This window comes from Propithecus coquereli, unplaced genomic scaffold, assembly GCF_000956105.1.
Source record: "Propithecus coquereli isolate 6110/MARCELLA unplaced genomic scaffold, Pcoq_1.0 Scaffold20, whole genome shotgun sequence".
In the NCBI taxonomy this organism is placed as follows: Eukaryota; Metazoa; Chordata; class Mammalia; order Primates; family Indriidae; genus Propithecus; species Propithecus coquereli.
In genome coordinates, this window is record NW_012144967.1 from 1,244,074 (window position 1) to 1,263,234 (window position 19,161).

The 19,161-nt window shown below is 50.3% G+C and overlaps 1 protein-coding gene across 1 annotated transcript in view; it reads left to right on the forward strand.

Annotated features, from left to right (window-relative positions):
* IGF1R (insulin-like growth factor 1 receptor) overlaps positions 1-19,161 on the forward strand; it is a 300,950-nt gene that overhangs the window by 279,640 nt on the left and 2,149 nt on the right. Inside the window, exons 16-20 of the mRNA XM_012643784.1 lie at positions 745-974; positions 1,238-1,348; positions 4,790-4,949; positions 7,836-7,965; positions 13,332-13,466. Of these exons, the coding sequence (XP_012499238.1) occupies positions 745-974; positions 1,238-1,348; positions 4,790-4,949; positions 7,836-7,965; positions 13,332-13,466 (766 nt within the window). The remainder of the gene's footprint in view (positions 1-744; positions 975-1,237; positions 1,349-4,789; positions 4,950-7,835; positions 7,966-13,331; positions 13,467-19,161) is intronic.

Genomic DNA, 19,161 nt, shown 5'->3' on the forward strand with positions numbered 1-19,161 from the left:
TTTTTTTTTTTACTAAGTCTTTGAAATCTGATGTGTATTTTATACTTACAGCACGTCTCAAATTGGAGTAGTCACATTCAGGTGCTCAGTAGCCACGTAGGGACTAGCAGCCGTGTTAGCGCAGGCCGGGGGTCAGTGTTGAGGGCCCTGACACCTCTTTTGGATTCACCTGTGAAGTAGGACATCACATGCGACCTTATCACCTCTGATCACACACAGCTCTGACCTTTTTCCTGATCCAGAAGAAAAACTCTTCCCTCTTCCTACTACTCTCCTGTCTTTGTGATTTGCATTTTAATCTATTGATGAAGATGGGTGAAATCCAAACCTCCTAGAATCCTCTCGCCGGTTTCATTCAGTTTCTCTTCTCCTGTGGTTAATTTGCTTTTATCAGATAATGGAGTTTTTTTAAATGATGAAAAAAAGTAAAAGGAACCACTGCTTTCTTTCCTATCCTAGGCTTCTTTGCTTGCTTCTGGTCCTTACATGCTGTTAGTATCCCTGAATTATCTTGAAATCCACAAAGGTTTGATATACCAGTGCCTGGCCGTACGGTTGTCTTACTCAAATCCATAGCAGGTGGAAGGAGTTCAGAGCAAGCCATGCCCCAGTGTCCTGGTGTTTTCCCTTGTGGGTTTTAGGAAGTGGCTTCTTGTGTTCTTTGGCTCAGAGTTCCCCCAAAAGCAGGTTCTGTCTAAGGGCTCGTTTCCATACCCGTTACACTTACGGTTTCTTCTTCTCTAGTGTACGTTCCTGACGAGTGGGAAGTAGCTCGAGAGAAGATCACCATGAGCCGAGAGCTCGGGCAGGGGTCGTTTGGGATGGTCTACGAAGGAGTTGCCAAGGGCGTGGTTAAAGATGAACCTGAAACCAGGGTGGCCATCAAAACGGTGAACGAGGCCGCGAGCATGCGTGAAAGGATTGAGTTTCTCAACGAGGCTTCCGTGATGAAGGAGTTCAATTGCCACCACGTGGTAAGAGAAGGTCCCTGAACAGCCAGGATCCGACATAGGGAGGAAGTGTCCCACAAGCCCCCGGTGTGTTCATGGCCACCCTGTGGATTTGGTCCCCACCCCCACCTCCGGAAAAGTAACCCCCGCCCCAACGGCCCCTGCGGACCGCTGTGCTCAGGGAGGGCGGGATGGGGCCCCGGCACCACACAGACAGCTCTGGACGGTGCGGGCAACCGCGAGGACCACCCGCCCCCTCTGAGTCTTTCTCTTCTGATGCCCCCCAGGTGCGGTTGCTCGGCGTGGTGTCCCAGGGCCAGCCAACGCTGGTCATCATGGAGCTGATGACACGGGGTGACCTCAAAAGTTACCTCAGGTCTCTGAGGCCAGAAATGGAGGTCAGTTAAGATTTTCACCGACTTTGCACGTGACCTTGCCTGTTCTCTTTCCTTTAGAAACTCCCTGCATGGAGTGTTGCTTGCTGCATGCTCAGTTTGAGTTCCTTTTTCTCAAGGATTTCCCCAACGAGAGGAAGACCTCAATCTTCGTGAGAGGAGCTTGCCGTTCCTCAGATCCCCTGGCGCGTGAACGCCGCTGTGCCTTTGTCCCTGTGTTCCCTCTACCCCCGGTCCTCCCCACGTCTCATGTCCACCTGCTGGTCCACACTGGCGCGCTCCCTCCCCGAAGCTCGCCCGCCCCTCGCCAGGAGAGACCACCTCCTCAGCTGACTTCCCAGTGCGCTTGGCTCTTCTCCTAGCACGCGTGTCCTCGAGTCACGTTGCTGTTGGAGTGTGTCCCTCTCACCCGTTGTGTGCAGCTTTTCATCCCAGGCCCAGCATGCATGCAGCTCAGGGCCGTGTCTGTGGCAGGCACTCGTTCGATAAATGTGTGCTAAAGATCTGTGTCAGGCTGACTGGATTCTTGCCCTTGCATCCGGGGAGCTGCTGAGGCGATTTCCCGCCCAGCTTTATGCACCAGACGTCCACTCATTCACGAGCCCCACAGCCCTTCCCCAGCGCTGTCAGCAGCCTTCGAGACTGGGAAGCTGTGTTTCTCAAACTCCGCATCCACATTTCAAGCTTGCTCCTCACTCAGTCTTGCCTGCACTTTTGAATGATAGTCACCTCAGCTGCCCGATCTCTGCTTAGTCTACTAAAAATTTAGATTTGGGTCATGAGCTTCAAATCCTAAACCTGCTAAAATCCCGTACAATTTTTCATTAGTCACCGTAGTGTCTCGCCTTCTGTAGTACTAACCCACAAGCCAGCTTTTTAACATGCAGGCGTGACTTATGAGTAAGTGAGTCTAAGAATAAACCGGTAGATAAATGCTGGGATAGAACCACCAACAGCTGCCTTTTCATTTGGCTGCCTCAGTGGGTCTGAAGTCCTCACTTTGACCCTGACTTTGCTACCTGTGGGGTAAGCAGTGCATCTGCTAGTGTTCCTTAGACGCAGTAACTTGCCTTCCTCTACCCCTTTTGAGTTTCTTTTGCCATTCCCTGTTTAGGCTTAATTCTTTATTTTCTTTTTTTAATCTGCAACTTAATCATCTCCCAAGTGGCTGTTGCTTAATTTTAGTCCCAAGCACCTGTTCACCTATGACTTCATTTATTGACAGCGCATGGTGTTTGGGGTTCCGTGAGAGCCACAGGCCAAGTGTGGACCGAGGCGGGCCAGGGAGCGATTTACAACACCCCACCCACCCCCTGTCCTGCCCAGCCTTGGTCCCCAGCACCCCCAGGTGTTAGTGCCTTTTCCTGGCTCACTTTAATACACAGGCCAGAACGAAGGAGAAAACTTGATGAGACAGGTGACTGGAGATGGGGCAGAATATTTCTTGCCAGCATCATTGGAGGCGCCTCTGAGAAGTGTGAAACTCACTCCCTTCATCCCCAATTTCAGGCAGAGAATAAAAATTCAGGACACTTGGTCTTAGTCCTGGCTCTGCCACTGGCTTCCTGCTGTCCTCAGGCAGCCAGAGCAGGTTTATGGGCCTCAGTTTCCTCATGGGTAAAATAAGAGGGTTGGACAGAAAGATTACGAAAGTCATTTTCAGAGCTAAAATTCCCCTGTAGATTTGTCAGATTTAAATATTTTCTTTCTAACTCAAGCATAAAAATGTGTGTGCTTCTCCTGCAGACTCATTATATTCTACTTGCCCTTCCCCTAGTTAAAATTCGCGTATTTACCTCACCAAGTATAGCTGCTTGTGTGCGTGTCTGAAATAGCTCTAACCAGATTAAAGGTTTCTGCTCTCTAAGATAAATGACAGAGTGGCAGTGTGACACCGTGAACTGACAAAATGCCAGCGCTCTCTCTCAGTGCTTAAAGTTAAGTTCCTTTTGTTGATTATGTTTTTCACATTAATTATGAATGACCACTTCACACTAACCACGTATGCTTCATATTCCAGTACTTGAGGATTACAAGCATAAACTTTATATTTCACCTGCACATTTCCCAGCATACTGAAAATTCTGAAGAGGCTAAAAGGAAATGTTACGGAAAACGTTTTTTCCCTAAAGAGAAAAAGCGTGTCTAAAGAGGACGGCTATGTGAAAGAAAGTGGTGGCTTTGGCTTACCCCCAGCGACATAATGTCGATTTCACAGATAACTGAGTGATCAGTATTGTAAGTCACCAGAGACAGCCTTGATAGCTTCTTCAGAATTCAAATGTGTGTGTCCTTGAGTGTAGGGAGCTCCCCCAGAGGTATGGGGGAGTTGTTTTTATGCTGCTTCTAGATACTGGCTGTCAGTGGAAACTGGGACCTCATAGGTGCTCCAGCAGTGACACCCTTGTGATCCCTGTGTAGGGGAGCCCAGGTGGGAGGCCAGCCATGCTTGTCCCATGGCCCATGGGGTTTGAGCTGGGGAGGTCATATGTAGGACCTGTCAGAGCAAGATGGCTTTGTAGTGTTGCATGAGATGCATCATAGTCAGGGAAGCCAAGGCAATATCTGTTGCGTTATTTACATGCAAAAGATAAAAGCATCTAAACTATGGGGCAGTGATTGGTTTTTGCACTGGAGACCCTTGGGCATATGTCTGATATAAAACTTTTTCTCAAATGGATTTATTATTATCTGGGGGTAATTCTTTCCAATTCCAAAGTGAGTATGTTGCTCTCCTTTGCCAAGAGGAGATGTTTATCCATGTTACTTGTCACCGTTTTTTACATCGGTCCCCTCTAAGATAAACTTCAGCTGGACATCACTTGTCAGGTGCTTGTTTTTCTCAGCCCACAGAAAGTACAGTCCAATGAATGCCACATTGTGAGCTGAAAAAAATTTCCTAGTATTTTTGTACTTTAGGAGAAAGTTGAAGAGAAAGGAAAAGATTAAATAATTTGTAACAGTGCTTAAATGGGAAATAAAACATACGCTGTCCATTTGGAAAATACATTTGCTTATTTCCACACAGCCTTTGTAATGTGCTTTCCATCCTTTTACCTGTACTTTGATTGTAGAAATAAAAGGAACATATGAACTAATAGGAATTTAAGTAACCGAGAGTCCTCAATATCAAAAATCGCTTGTTTCACTTTATATAATTTTTGCCATACCCAAAATAGAAAATGCTGGTCCAGGAAGTGCTAACTGGCATTTCTCTGGGCAGCCGTGTGTGATGTGGTTAGGGAGCCAGGTGCGTGACTTTGCCACCAGGTAGATGCCATACTCTCCATAATAACATGTTCCTTCTGAGCAAGTCCTGATTTCTTAACAGAATGGCCATGGTGCTCAGATTGAAAAAAGATGGGTTTGCAGATCCTGAAAGAACTTGGGTTGGAAATAAATTCTCACGTGAATTTTTTTTTTTTTTTTTTACATCTCCAACAGAATAATCCAGTCCTAGCACCTCCAAGTCTAAGCAAGATGATCCAGATGGCTGGAGAGATTGCAGATGGCATGGCATACCTCAATGCCAACAAGTTCGTCCACAGAGACCTTGCTGCCCGGAACTGCATGGTGGCCGAAGATTTCACGGTCAAAATCGGAGGTGTGTCTTCAGCTTTCCAGACCTGAGCAAGAACTAAACTCAGAGGTGTTTTGGAGGACCTCGTTGGCATTAGCCTGCCCCTGGAGAGGTTTTCTAACGCATCCCTTGAGTGCAAAGACTTGCTGTTATGGGTAATGTGATTATCTCCAGTTGATAGTCGATCACAAACCTGGCTGGGCTGGCTCTGATCCTGACAGCACATGGACATGGTGGTCCAGGTAGCAGCCATGGCCCCTGAGATCAGCTCTTGGCATTTGAGGCATTTCTTGGCAGAAAACTTCTCAGCATTGGTTACAGAAATAATGGAGACAGTGTCCTCAGGTGATTTTGACTTGGGAATTAAAGTCACAATCCAAACTGCCAATCTTCCCTCCGATTTCCCTAGCTTACAAGGAGCATTTTCCATGCCCCTTAGGGCTCCACACTGTTTTCGAGGAGGTGAGGCGAAGGCCCTGCACAGAGCAGGAGCAGTGACAGGAACAGGCATGGTGGTCCCGCAGGTGAGGGACCATCACTGCTCCATGGGTTTCACACCCGAAGCTGGCCAGCCAGCCTCTTAACCACGTGCTCAGGCCACTCCTCGTCCTGATCCCTTGTTGGCACCACCCACTGTAACTCCAGAAAAAGGGTTGAGATTGGATTTCTGAGCTCTGGTTAGAAACTCATTTCGGCCTTTAGGTTTGTGTTTTTACTTTGGTCTTGTAATCTGCCTAATAAAAACACACATAACATTAGGGCTGCTGAAGAAACCACCTGCTTTTACCAGGGTCCTCATCTTCCCACTATGAGATGATGATAGTTGAGAAAAGTGCAAATATTTAGCCTGAGAAGCTGCAGAGGAGATTTAACATCCAAAGAAAACTACTGAAAATAGACCTCTTTGTCTAGCTCTTGAACTATCTGGTCTGGAGTGTTCACCTTCCTTCAGAAATATATATGTGTTTTTCCCTTTAGCAATGATTCTTGAGTGAAATGTTTTGGCCCCTTAGTGAACAGCGAGGGCCCCTCTAGCATGGTTTCCAGGGTGGGGTGAGTGTCTTTCCTTTTCCTTTGTACTGAAATAGCATCTTGCCGTAGGGCAGACATCCCTCAGTCACCAGAATGACTCAGGATCCCCCGGTGCATCCCCGGGTTGGGCCCTTTGAGGCACCCTCACCTGTGGTGCCCCTTGAAACCCAGAGGAGGGGTCCTGATGGCTTTCCTGGCCCAGGGTTCCCAGGGAAGAGCACCCTTGTCCCCAGTGGGGCTTCCTTTGTGCCCCCTGCTTGCTTCCCCTTCCCTTCCCATTCTCCTCACATCTCCGCAGGGACTCAGATAGTCCTCTCGGAAATGCCAGCCGGCTCCCCTTCCCCAGCCCAGGGGAGAGCCAGGTGGGCCTAAGCTTAAGTCCCCGTTCTCCCACATATGGACGAGAGACTTGGGGCTGGTGCCTTAAGTCCGTGAGCCTCAGTTTCTTCACCTCTGAAATGGGGGTGATGACATAACAGACCCCACGGGATTGTGGGAGGGACTCAGTGCAGGAAAGAACCAAGCACACACCTGGCCTGGGGCAGGGCCTCAGTGAGCGCTGGTTCCTGACCACATCCTCCCTCCTGCCCCTTCCTGGCACATGCTGGGAACTCAGTTTGTTCCCACGTTGCATTACAGTGGGAGAGACCTTTTTTTGTGCCAATTTCCATTTTAAATCCAAATCAGCGAGGATTATGTTTGCTGTTGAACCATGTGGCATATTTTTAGTGATATTTTCTTTGTGATAGTGGTTTTTCTTTCTAGAAGTTAACATTTTCCTTTCGTGCTTTGGAAGAGATAGTTTGTGTTTTTTTCTGGGATTTCTTCTTTTCCATTTTGTGAAAGTAAAGGCAAAATCCTCTCATTTGCATGTCACTGGATTAATTCACAGATAAGACTTTGGCACTTCATTTTTATTTTTCACAAGGGTTCAGAATGTTTTCCCAGTATCCATCATCTCTTGGATTACCAGTATGACAAGTGATTTTACCAGAGGCAGTTTGATGGCCCGTAGCATAGGGGAAGTAAATTATGTTGGTTAAAGTCCAAGGATCTTTGTTCTGTGTTTGCTTTGTAGCCTTACCTCTTTGTGGCGTGAGTTAGAGAAATGAATGAACGTTGTAAAAAGTAGAGCAGCATTTTCTCCTAGAAAGGAGAACAGGAGAGTCCATGTGAAAAAAGGTTGTATGATTGAGTGGAAAATCAAAATCTGACAAAGAAGCAATAATTTAGGATTATAAAGCAAGCCTGCTATCAAACATAATTATGTGACATCTTTTGGAGACATGGAAAATGGAAGAAATTTTCAAAACTGAATGGGAGTATTATGTTGAAAAACAGCATTGAGTAGTAGCTTCAGGAACTAGTAAATAGCATCTCTTAGGCATCTTACTATGTACTTTTGTCATTGTGCATTGTTACTCTGAATATTTTACCGCTTATTAAGCAATGAAACTATTTACTTTCCTTTGTGGATGAGGCAATGCTACCAATAAGAGTCTATGCTTTTTTATCAGGTTATAAAACCATGTATAAAGGACCCTCGATCTACGCAGTACTGCATATTTTCTTGATAAATTATGGGACTTGATAATTTGTAAACTGCCTTTCATTTTAAATGCAGTGAGGGAATGAACTCTTAAAGGATTCAGATTATGATGGTATTAAGAGGAGAGATTTTTTGGTATTTGCTTATCATGTGACTAATCGCCCCTTACTATTTCTGCCTTATAAAATTGCGAACCCTGATACTTGACCTCCTTAAAGTGAGGCCTGTCGGTGTCTCACCTTGAACGTGGGGGGTGTGGGGCCCTCTGCTGCGGCACTGGCGGTGCCTGCTCCGGCAGCATAACTCTGTGCCTTCTCCCCGCCTTACAGATTTCGGTATGACTCGAGATATCTACGAGACGGACTATTACCGGAAAGGAGGGAAAGGCTTGCTGCCCGTGCGCTGGATGTCTCCCGAGTCCCTCAAGGATGGCGTCTTCACCACTCACTCGGACGTCTGGTATGAGAGCCCTTTACTGCGGCGCCAGCCAGAGCCCCCAGCCTCCGCACGGCCTACCCGGCTCAGCCCTGCCAGGCTTTGCTTTTCTCCTGCTCTCTGTTCGTTGGCACCCATTTCCAGCTTTAGCTCAGCGTTATGGGGGCCACACTCCTTCACCTTTGAGGTATTCCTGTTGTCAGCCGGCTAGCTAAGGACAGAAGGGCATGTGTGGGACCAACATTTCTTTTACTCTTCAGCAGATAACGGTTATGCTCCCCAGAGCTGGGACATGCCAGAAGCCATCACCTCTCTCTGCTTCTCCCCTGCCTGCCTTCTTTCTCTTTTCTTCTTTCTCAATAAATAGATAACTGTGTGTGTCTGCCCTATCTAACTTAACCTTCAGATTGCAGACAATGCTTTATTTAGAACCAAAGCTTATGAGTCCTGATTATGTTTTCCTGTTGGTCCCATCTGCTATCTGTCCTCTTTCATGGGCATCCTCATTGTTGGCCCAGAGATGGTTTTGGGAAGCAAAATGTCTCCCTTTTAATAATAAAAGTGTCTTGCAGTGGAAACTTGTTGGCTGAGGGGTGCAGAGTCTTCCTGAGCATTGTTTATTGCAATTCCTGAGCAACATTGTGGAGAGGCGATCAGGTTCTAAAATACAACTGAGATTCTTGGCAGGCTAAGGCCCTGGCACATCCACTTTCTAGAACGTCAACTAGTGTCTTGGCTTTCCTTTCGGGCGATCCCATTGCTTTTGCGTTACAGAAAAATGGTAGTTGTTTACTCCAACTGTCGGAATGACCACATAGAGGAACTGTTTCAATAGTGACTGACATCATTTTTTTTTAAACTTCATAAACCTTTCACCGTTCAAGGGCCTTGGATCTTATTTTGAAGACAGGTGCAAATTGGAAATAGCATTTGAATATGACCCGGCAAAGCGTGATTGCTTCTTGAGCTCAAGTATGAGATTTGTTTTGCAATCAGCTTGTCCAAGATGGTTATCTCTTTACTATCAAATCAAAGTGCTGTACACAGTTTTTAGAGATTGCGATGGCAGGGAGAGGGCAAGCTGGGTACCTGCATGCATCTATTTGGAGCCTTCATGCCTCCAGAAGATTCGAGGTCAGTCTATAGTATAATAAAATAGAAAACTAGAAGGACCAGGGGGAACAGAGGCAGGGTAGGAACATAAAGCTAGGGTTGTTAATATCTCACAGGCTAATTTTACCCAAATTCTGGTTAGCAGCCATTCTACAAGCAGCAACAAAGGGACGTAGATTGTGTTCAATGCCAGTTTCTTCCGATTTGAGTACATAACCATTATGAACCAATAAGAAAAAAATATATAAACAAGAATAGGCATTTGGGTATTCATTCCATCCATTAAATGTTCGGGCATTGACATTAGATATCTGACGGTAGGACAGGTGGGAAAGCCAGGATGCTGGAGTATGTGGAAGGTTTTTCAGCTGCCCAGGTGCTAAACTAAAGCTGTCTCTCTCTCGAAAGAATGGAAATCATTTTGGATTGTACTTAACAGCATAAAACAATCATTCCTACATAGTTAAAGTCTAGAAAAAAATACGAAGAATTTTATCTGCCTTTGTAGAAGAGACCCCAGAATCGTAGGATTGGAAAGTATCCCTGAGGCCAGGCCCGGCCACGAATCCCATCATCCGTCACATCTTTGACAGCTGGTGGTTGACCTTCTTACTAAGACACTTCCAGGGACTGCATGTTCACTTTTTCACAGAGACAGGCCAGCCTGATTGTTCAGGCATCCCTGTTCTTAGCAAGTCTCTCTCATTTTATGCTTAAGTTGGCCTCTCTGTGACACCCCTTCAGACCATCTCTCTGTAGCACAGTTGTGTACCCTGCCCTGTTCTTGATGAGACAGGCCTTGGTGTCATCAAGGAAGTGTCTCCGTTCTGCATTCAGAACATCTCCAGGTTTCCTGCTGTCTTCTGAGACTTCATTCCCAGGCCCTTGGGCACTGCGGCTGCTCTTCCTGCCGCTCCTTGTAGCACCAAGTCCCTCTCAGGGGCCGGTTTGAGTATAAGACACAGTGGGCCCTCCAGGCATGGAGGAAACCAGGTGAGGACAGGAGTTGTACCCCAGGGCTGAAAGTTGTGCTCCCTTCCTGAGCATCTGGGTGGCCCCACGGTCTTCATTCCTTGACTTACTAAGAAGTTTTCCAGATGGTCACAAATAGCCAAGGTTATTTGAGTCTCTAGTGGCTAAAGACCATCCATCATTAGCCAGGTGGGATGTTGCCGCGATCCCCCCGGTATGCGACGTGTGGTACTGAGCGCCAACTGCAGCAGGGACTGGCACCAGGGTGAGACCCGCACCAACAGATTTGTTCCTTGGGGAAGACAGCCTCAGCGCTCATAATAAGAAAAGACTTTATAAGAGGCATTTATCTAATGTTTAAAGATTAAATCTGTCCACAAAATATGACTTCCTTTTATATGAAGGGTTAATACCCAGCACCACATAGTAAAAGACCTGTTTTGAAAAACACAGGTGTTGCCTCTGACTGGGCTGTGTGGCCTTGGTCAGATCACGGGGCTTCTCTGGGCTGCTTGTTGCTCCATGTGTAAGATGAGGACATCTGTCTAGGGAGTGTGTATTCCCTGCCACCTCTGTGGTACCTTGGTTTAAATGTCTCCAGTGACAACTGGTGTCAGGTAGAGATGGCTCAGCCTCCATACCTTGGAGCAGAAAAATAGTGGGATTTGGTTGCCACTCTGAGCTGTGAAGGATGGCCACAGACTGCAGCACTAGGTGGCCCTCGATGACAGGGGATGGTGACATCAGACGAGAGTTGCTCAGGGGAAAGCTTTTCCTGTTCGGCTCAACAAGTGTTCGTGGAGAGCCGGGTCCGTCACCTGCTGTGTCATTACTGTGTGTGGTCGAGAGGAGCTCAGCATGTGGAAGATGCAGGGATGATGAGCCACCCGTCCCTGTCCTCCAGGGAGGAAGTCTTGTGTAGAAGAACTGCCTGACAGGTTGGGGTCACCAAAGCCTTCACAGAGGAGAGGAAGTTGTGAGGACGGGTTGTCACCAGCGGAGCAATAGGAGGGGGCTGCCGGCAGCGGGGATGCTGGGGGGAGACGTGGTGGTGGGAAGTACCTGCTGCAGGTGGGGGACGGGGCCCCCCTTGAGGGAGTTAGGCTGAAGAGGCTCAAGGAAGGCCTTGGGTACTATGTTAGGGATTTTGGACCAATTCTCCAGGCTCTGCAATGACTGTTAAGGTTTCTAAACAGAAGGGTGACCTAGAGCAGTGTTTTAAGACGTTCACGTTCACTGGAGTGCAAGGCCGTGCTGAGCAATGTACTGGAGCCTCGAGGAGGGGTGCAGGGGGCCAGGTGAGGAGGACTGTCCACACTGAGGGAGTGCTGGTGGGGGGCGAGAGGAGGGGGCCAGGCCTTTGGACAAATCTGAGCCTCAGGTGGCAAGTCAATGTGGGACTCCGAGGAGTCTGAGGTTAGGGGAGGAGGCCAGGAAGGCCGACTGCAGCAGGGTGGCTCTGGTGGAATGAGGCATCAGCTGCAGGGAGGCCAGAAGGAGAAGAGGGCACGAGGCAGAGTTCAGTTTGGGACGCGCTGAGTTTGCAGGTAGCCCAGTACCTGGGAGCTTGGAATGGAGCGGTCGGGGCTGCGGGGGCCAGGGTGGGAGCCAGCCGGTGAGAACTGGCTGCCTGGAAGCAGCGACGTGCCAGGGAAGCCGTGTGGGGCAAGAGGAAAAGCAGGCCCAGGAGGGAAGCACGTCCTCAGGCCACGTCGCAGACCAGCCTGCAGTCAGCAGAGGCAGAAAGCAGGTCATCAGTCGTGCGGTGCCCATCTCAGACAAGACTGAGGCGTGCCGCCGACGTGGCTGGGCAGGTTCTGGAAGGCAGAGCTTCCCCCACAGAAGCTGATGGAGAACCCCGCTTCCCTCGGCCCAGGCCTTTCAAAGCCGCCCTCTGGGTCTGTAGCTGTTCTGGGTCTCTTGTACAACATGAATGCTACAGTATTTCTTGATCAGTTACAGTTAAAAAGGACCTCGGGTTGGTCAGTCCCCTGATTGCTAAGTTTCTGTCTAACATCTGCTTTTAGTGCCAATTTGTACAAAAACTTTTGTTTATAGAGAGTAGCTGAAGCAGCGAGCAAACGCTCTGATACAGAGTCAGAGCCCTCCGGGCTTGGGTGCGAGGCCAGGATCCCGAGAGCTCTCGGTGGGAGATACCCTGCCCCGAGATTTTTGCTGCAGCGTGGCCGGCACCCCAGCCTGCGGGGGGCCAGTCAGAAGCCCCCCGGGCCGCTTGCTGACGTGCAGCCTGCTGTATTGCACTGCAGGGGCCCAAGCGTACGGGCACGTAGGCCAGGGAGACAGTGAGTGATGGAAGTTTGCCTGGAGAAGGCAGGTTTATTTTGTAGATTCCAGCATTGATTTTTTAAACATCATCTATCTGAAATTTCTGTGTACGTATAGTATCCGTTTGAATTTGTTCTTCAGTAGTTTGATCTTCTAAACTGACAGGCGAAAACCTCATGTGTGGCAGAACTGCCCCCCACTCTGCCTGCAGAGTTTATTCCAGCCTCTGTGCTGGAGGACTCTTTGTTGTCCCTGACACTTCCCACTGGCCAGTGCAGCCCACCCCGAGTCTCCCACCCATGAGACAGAGAGAGGCCTTCAGGTCCAGCAGCTTCTGAGCTCTGTGGGGTGCAGGGGTTCTCTTCTCCCTTGGCCTGATTGGACCTCACGATCCCCACAGAGCCTTTAAACATTATAGGGCCAAGGCCTTCATCCCAGATTAGCCAAATCAGAGCTGCTCTTAGGGGCCCAGGCCTCACTCTGTTTCCCAAGAAATTCTCTTACGCCACCAGTGCATTGAGAATCACTTTGGTAGAGGTTTCCAGAAATCTGAGCATAAGAATCACCTGAGGAGCTCTTAGAAAAGCTCAATTGTCTCAGGCCTCATGTGGGATTACTAAACCAACGTCCAGGCTGGGGCCGGGGGTCTGCATTCTGTTATTCTTGGGCTAAAGCGAGTGCCGGACAAATGGCTGGGACTAGGTACTGAACTCAGTGTGCTCTGGGTTCAAATCAGAGATCGGGGCCTCCTAACCACTCAAGGGTCGCTAAAAACTCCCCCGGCGTGAGCTTCCTTGGCTCTGCCACCAGGGCCGAATTCACAGGGAACAGCAGGGGCAGCAGAGGAGGATGGACGATGTCCCACACTTAGCCCAGGGCCCGGCCCACTGTCTGCCAGGCACTGTCGCCATGGTGAGGACCGTTTTTCAGTACCAGAGCGTGAAGGAATGTCGGAAAAGAGGGTACAACATGGTGCATCTGGCCCTTTCCAAGCTGCTCACGTGTCTTTTTCGCCGCAGGTCCTTTGGGGTGGTCCTCTGGGAGATCGCCACGCTGGCCGAGCAGCCCTACCAGGGCTTGTCCAACGAGCAAGTCCTTCGCTTCGTCATGGAGGGCGGCCTTCTGGACAAGCCGGACAACTGCCCCGACATGCTGTGCGTATTTCCTGGGCCCCCTCGATGCTCTTCTGATTTCTTTTCACCAGTCACTGTTTCCCAGGGCCTCGTGAGATTAGCAATTCTGGGGGCCATTCTCTCTGGGCCCGAGGTGGGCAGGAGTGGTTTACAAGAGAGTTCATCCTCATGGAAGGAGCTGAGGTCGGCAGAACCTGTGCCTTCGGGCAGGTACCCCAGTTCCGCCCATGTTCCTTAATCCTTTAGTGGTGATTCGCAGTTTGCATTGTGGTTTCTCAGGCCAAATGTCTCTGGAAAGTATTTGACTAAAGCAATCCTTACTCCGTCCTCTCCATGTGCGAGGATGGTCTTTTAAAAACAAAGGCAAGAACTCAGCACTTTCTACTCCGAAGTCAAATTCGAAACCTCTCCCCAACTCTGGCAGGCCCGAGAGAACTGCCGCGAGTCGGCGTGCGCAGAGCTTTGTGGGTGGGGCTCCTGCACGTGCCGCACAGGGCATACTTTCAGATGGTGCCGCCACACTGGGGTTCCCCCCGCCCCCATCCCAGGTTTTTTTTCTGAGTGTTTGTAAAAGTCGTAAGTCGTCTAAGTAACAGCATCCTAGTGACCAGGATGGACCTGGAGCGTGGCTGACCTGGCCTCTCCCTGCAGACGTCGCCCTGGGCACACCTAGCTTTGGGTGCTGGTGAACCTGTCTCCTCGCCCCTACTGAAAGACCCCCTTGTGGCTTTTAGTTGCCGAGCTCTGCCAGAGAGTGAGAGGGTGTCTGCGAAGCCTCCTGGGCCTCGCTGCTCAGTGCTCCGTGGGGCAGGCCCCCTTTATCATGAGGACCTGCTCTGCCGTCCACCGGCTGTGTGGCTTTGTGGCTCAGTGGGGTCGGAGCTGCTGAAGTGGAGAGGCCTGGTGATGGTGCCTAGAGCAAGGCTGAGGCGGGTGTGGAGCTGTTCTGGTCAGTGTCAGGTGCACGACAGGCACAGGCCGGCAGCAGCGGATTTGTTTTTGATGTGCACGTGAAGGCAGGGTTCGGGGATTCTTCTGGATCCTGACAGGTGAACGCGAAGGTAGCTCCCACTAGTGTTTCAGGACCAGGTCAGGAGACTTCTAGAAATGCGTTTCAGGACAGGGTTGGCTTCACTTTGGGAAGGTCCCTGAGAATTGTTGGGCTGTCGTTATGTCTCTGTGAAAGACACCCAGATCCTCCCACCTGCCTATCCACCCAGCCTCGAGCAGGCGTGACTCACGCTGGGCCCCGCGGTGGCAGGGTGATTTACAGCTGTGAGGTGGCCACAAGGAAAGTGGGTCCTAGCAGCCGCGAGAGTTGTGTTCATTTGGTTTCTCACAGTGTCTGTGGGCCAGGAATCTAGACACAGGTGTACTGGCTCCTGCTCAGAGTCCCAAGAGGCTGAAATCCAGGTGGCAGGGGCCTGCGGTCATCTGAGGCTCAGGGTCATCTCCCGGCCTCCTTCAGGTTGTTGGCAGAATTTTGCACCTGCAGAACCGAGGTCCCTGTGCTCTTGGCACCTGTCAGCTGGGGACTGCTTTCTACTCCCAGAGACCAAGGCCACTCGGGGGGCTTGCCATGTTCCCCCTCCATTGGCCCTTACGACAGAGCAGCCTGTTTCTTCAAGACCAAGAAGAGGATCTCTCCGCTGCTTTTGCTGGTTTTTACCTGATTAAGTTGAGTCCCCTCAGGATAATCTCTGTTTTAAGTAAATCGAAGTCAACTGATTAGAAGCCTAATTAAAGGAGTGAAGTGTTGTCTCTCGTTCACAAGTCCAACCCCTAGTCCTGTGAGAGGATGTTATGGGGCAGGAGTCTTGGAGGCCATCTTTGAATTCCAGTCTCAGACATAGAAACCATGGTCCTTATCAACAAACCAAGGTTTTGTTTCTCTGCTGTGCCGCCGGAAGGTACATGGGGTGGGGAGGACGCCATGCAGCACCCTAGAGCTTCAGGAGTGGATTAGCTGGGTAGATGCTCGCTGATGCTTCTGAACATTCGTTAGCTAAAGCATGACCTATCCCACGGACACCTGTGTGGAATTGGGAAAGACAGCTGCAAGAAGGATGCCAGGCATGCCACATCCTTGTGTCAGCTAGGATATGTGGGGGTCCCATCGTCCCATCTGGGCAGGACTGGATCTAGGAAATCAGCCAGCGTCCTGGGCCTGGGTATGGTCAGCAGGGCCAGCAGGGCAGGGCCACAGAGATGGGAGGCTTCTCTTCTCAGGGAGCAGCACATGGGGACAGAAGGACACCAAGTTTGCTGGATGTCTCATCAGAGAGACTTCCCACCTCCGCTTCAGAACTCCACAGCCCAAAGTTGGGAGACACTGGAAGGCCCTTTGGTGCGTTTTCTTGCCCAGCATAGACATTCTCCTTCTCCCCACCTGTTTTAGCTTTTTATTGCAGTATGATAAATTGCCCAAAACCTAACAGTTGAAAACAACAATAAGCGTTTATTAATGCACAGAGGTTCTGAAGGCAAGGCGTCCAGGAGCAGCCTAGCTGGCTGGCACGGGCTTGGAGCCCCTCAGGTTGCAGTCCGGCGGCCAGCCAGGGCCACAGTCATCCAAAGGCTTGCCCGGGGCTGCCAGATCCACTTCCAAGGCGGGAGCTGCACTGAGGGGGCTGTACCCCACCTGAGGCCTCGGTCTCTACATGCCCCCTCCCCCCGCCTAGTAGCACTGCTTGAGTGTCCCCAGGACACGCAGCTAGCTCACTTCCCCTAGAGCCGGGCCTGGCAGACTTTCTCTAAAAGGCCAGCTAGTAAACATTTTTAGCACGTGGGCCCATATGATCATGATTCCAACTACTCAACTCTGCTGCTGTGGTGCAAAAGCAGCCATAGGTATCACGTAAATGAGCGTGGCCGTGTTTCAATAAAACTTTATTTTGGGATACTGAAATTTGAATTCCATATCGTTTCCATGTTGTCACAAAATATTCTTATTCTGAATGTTTTTCAACCATTGACAAATCTGAAAGCCATTCTTAGCTCATAGGCCTTACAAAATCAGGCAGGAGGCCGGGATTTGACCCCGGAGTTCACCAGCCCTGCCCCAGCGTAAAAAATCTGGGACCAGAGCAGAAGCTGCAGCACCTTCTCTGACCAAACCTCCGAAGTCACGCTCTGAGGTTTCCACCATCTCCTCCAGGCTACGTGATGTGGGAGGGGTTTATGTGGAGGTGTGAGAACCACTGGATGTCTTGGAGCCTGGCTGCCCCCACCGTGTCCCTCCCAGGTGACCACCTGGTCTTTACTTTGAACAGTGCGGCCGCTGTATTCTTACCAGCCCATTATAAGAAAAATCTTCCTTTAGAGTCAAAATGTAATGGAGTGTGAGGACTAACACCCACTGCATTTGCATAAAGGTGTGCGGTGCCAGAAGAGAGGCCAATGCTAGAATCAGCAGTGCTTTAGCAAGCTGGGAAACAGCCCGTGAAAGCAGGTGTGGGCTTTGCTTCTGTGGGTCGGGGCTGGTCAGGAGAGATATTGCTTCTGTGCTTTCTCTTTGACTCAGATAAATGTTTGTCTGTGAGAAACGTGGGACTCTTAAGTTGATCCACCTCCAGGTGACTGGAGTTTTAATATTAATTTAAGAGGCCTGGGAAGCTGCCTCCCTGCCATGGGAACGGCAGTGTTCCCCTATTCCCAGCATAGAGCGACAAGGAAATTCACACGAAGAGGTTACTCTTACACGTTGAATGTGGAATGCGGGAGGCATTTCTGCTTTGCCATCCATGACCCCCTGGGCAAATTTTTCTTCCTTCTAAGAGAAGAACAAAATGAAAGGAGGCAAGTTGGTCTCATAGGGAGTGTCTGTGTTGTCCTTCTGAATCGATTGATGAGCTTATGTGAGGAAGAAGAGCTCTGGAGAGGAGCTCTTTTGTTATAAGAAGTGAAAGAATGGATCCGTTTATCCCAGCAGAGCAGAGAGTCAGCTGAGCCCTCGTGAGCGTCCTGGCACCTCTCTGCCGGATCTCAGGTGGGACAGCGCGCTGGAGCTGTGTGGTCCAGGTGCAGTGGCTGCTGGTGGACTTCGCCTCAGCATCAGGCAGTTGCCAAAGCCCACCCTCAACGTGACGGAGGGAAAGACTCCACGGCCCAGGCCGCAGGGTGTTAGGTCTCTGGGTCTCAACACCGTGACTCAGTTTAAATTAACTGAGCATGTATGAGATCAGATTTGGGTTGTGGTTTCCTGCCGGGTCCATCTTTCAAATTCATGACAAAGCCCATCTTTAACCCCCTTTTGTGCTCAGATCTTGGTACTTAACACCGACAGTGCTGTTGGGCTGCTCTGGGGTGTGCCGACTGCTCAGGTCACAAAGATGAGACAGGTGTTGTCCAAGCTTTCATGACCGTGGTGACCTGAAAGGCTCTGGCTCTGATGCCGTGGGGTGAGGGCCAGGGCAGAGGTGTGAGCTCAGCCATAAAAACTTGGGGGAAGAAGCCATTTGTTATGCTGGTGACATTTCCACAACTACACATGTCAAGACCGTTGCCAGGGAAGTCTTCAGTGTGCAGGATTTGGGAAGGAATTTGAACTTTTTAGCCCAGAGTCATCAACTCACAGATGAATCTGCAACAAACTCAGTAGAATCGGATTGTTTTTGCAGGTTTCAAATATGGTTTTTCCCTGGTGCTGGGAATCCCGGGCTGGTTTTGCAGGAATCAGGTGGTTGTATAGGATCCAAACAGGCAGGAATGGCCGCTCGCATCCTGTGAGCCCTGGGGCGAGCTTTGCTGCAGCACACAAGCCACGCCGTCCCAAGGCCACTCCTAAGACAGCCTGGCAGTGCAGGGCCGCTGGGAGGGAGGCACACACAGCGTGCCCTGGAATCCCGTCTCTCTGTCGTGGGAGGTGTCGGGCTGGGCTGTGCTAACACCCGACAGCACGTGGGGGTGCCCTGGTACACCTGGGCTCGCGACATCCCACACTCATCACAGCCTGTCCGGTTCGGAGCGAGAGTGGGGTGGGAATGCAGAGGCACCTCGGTGCGCTTACGCTCCCGGGGCTGGGTGTGCGCCCCCGAACAGAGAGCCTGCCGCGAAGGACAGCTCTGGACTCACCAGAGCTGACCCGTGGTAAAAAATGTGCTTTTTAAAAGAAGAGTTTTATCAGCTCGTAAATCCTTCTAGAGTCTACTGGAGAGTTTTTGTGTGGAAATACTGTAAACAAGGTCTCGAATCCCACAGAGTAAAAAAGACTTCCTTTTATGGGTAGCCCTGGAAGGGCTGTGACTCTGGAATGGTTTACAAGAGGCATCACGTGGCTTGTTTGTGCTGATGTCACCGCATCACTGCCCTGCCAGTGGCACCTCCTCAGCCCCCAGCCACAGGGCGCAGAGCCAGCCACATCTCGTGTTCCTGGTCCCGGCTGCACGTCTGTTCGAGGATCAGTCAGTCAGCCAGAGAGCAAGTTGCAGCCCAGCCCCAGAGATGCATGTCATGCATTTATGGCCCACTCGAAGTTCTGTTCCTGGTCCTTAGGGGTGATGGGGGTACGGGAAGGCGGGCCTTTTACCTCCTGACCAAAGGGGGACACGATAAATTAGCTGCCAGTTCATTGTGCAGGTCAGACCCTTTACGACATCTGTGACTGTCCAGTGGGCAGTTGGAAGAGGGAAGGTCTCCTTGTGGGATCGAGGTTATTACTCTTGTTTAGGTTAAGAGAAACTCCTTTTCCCAAGGTGACCATCAGGGTGCAGCTGTG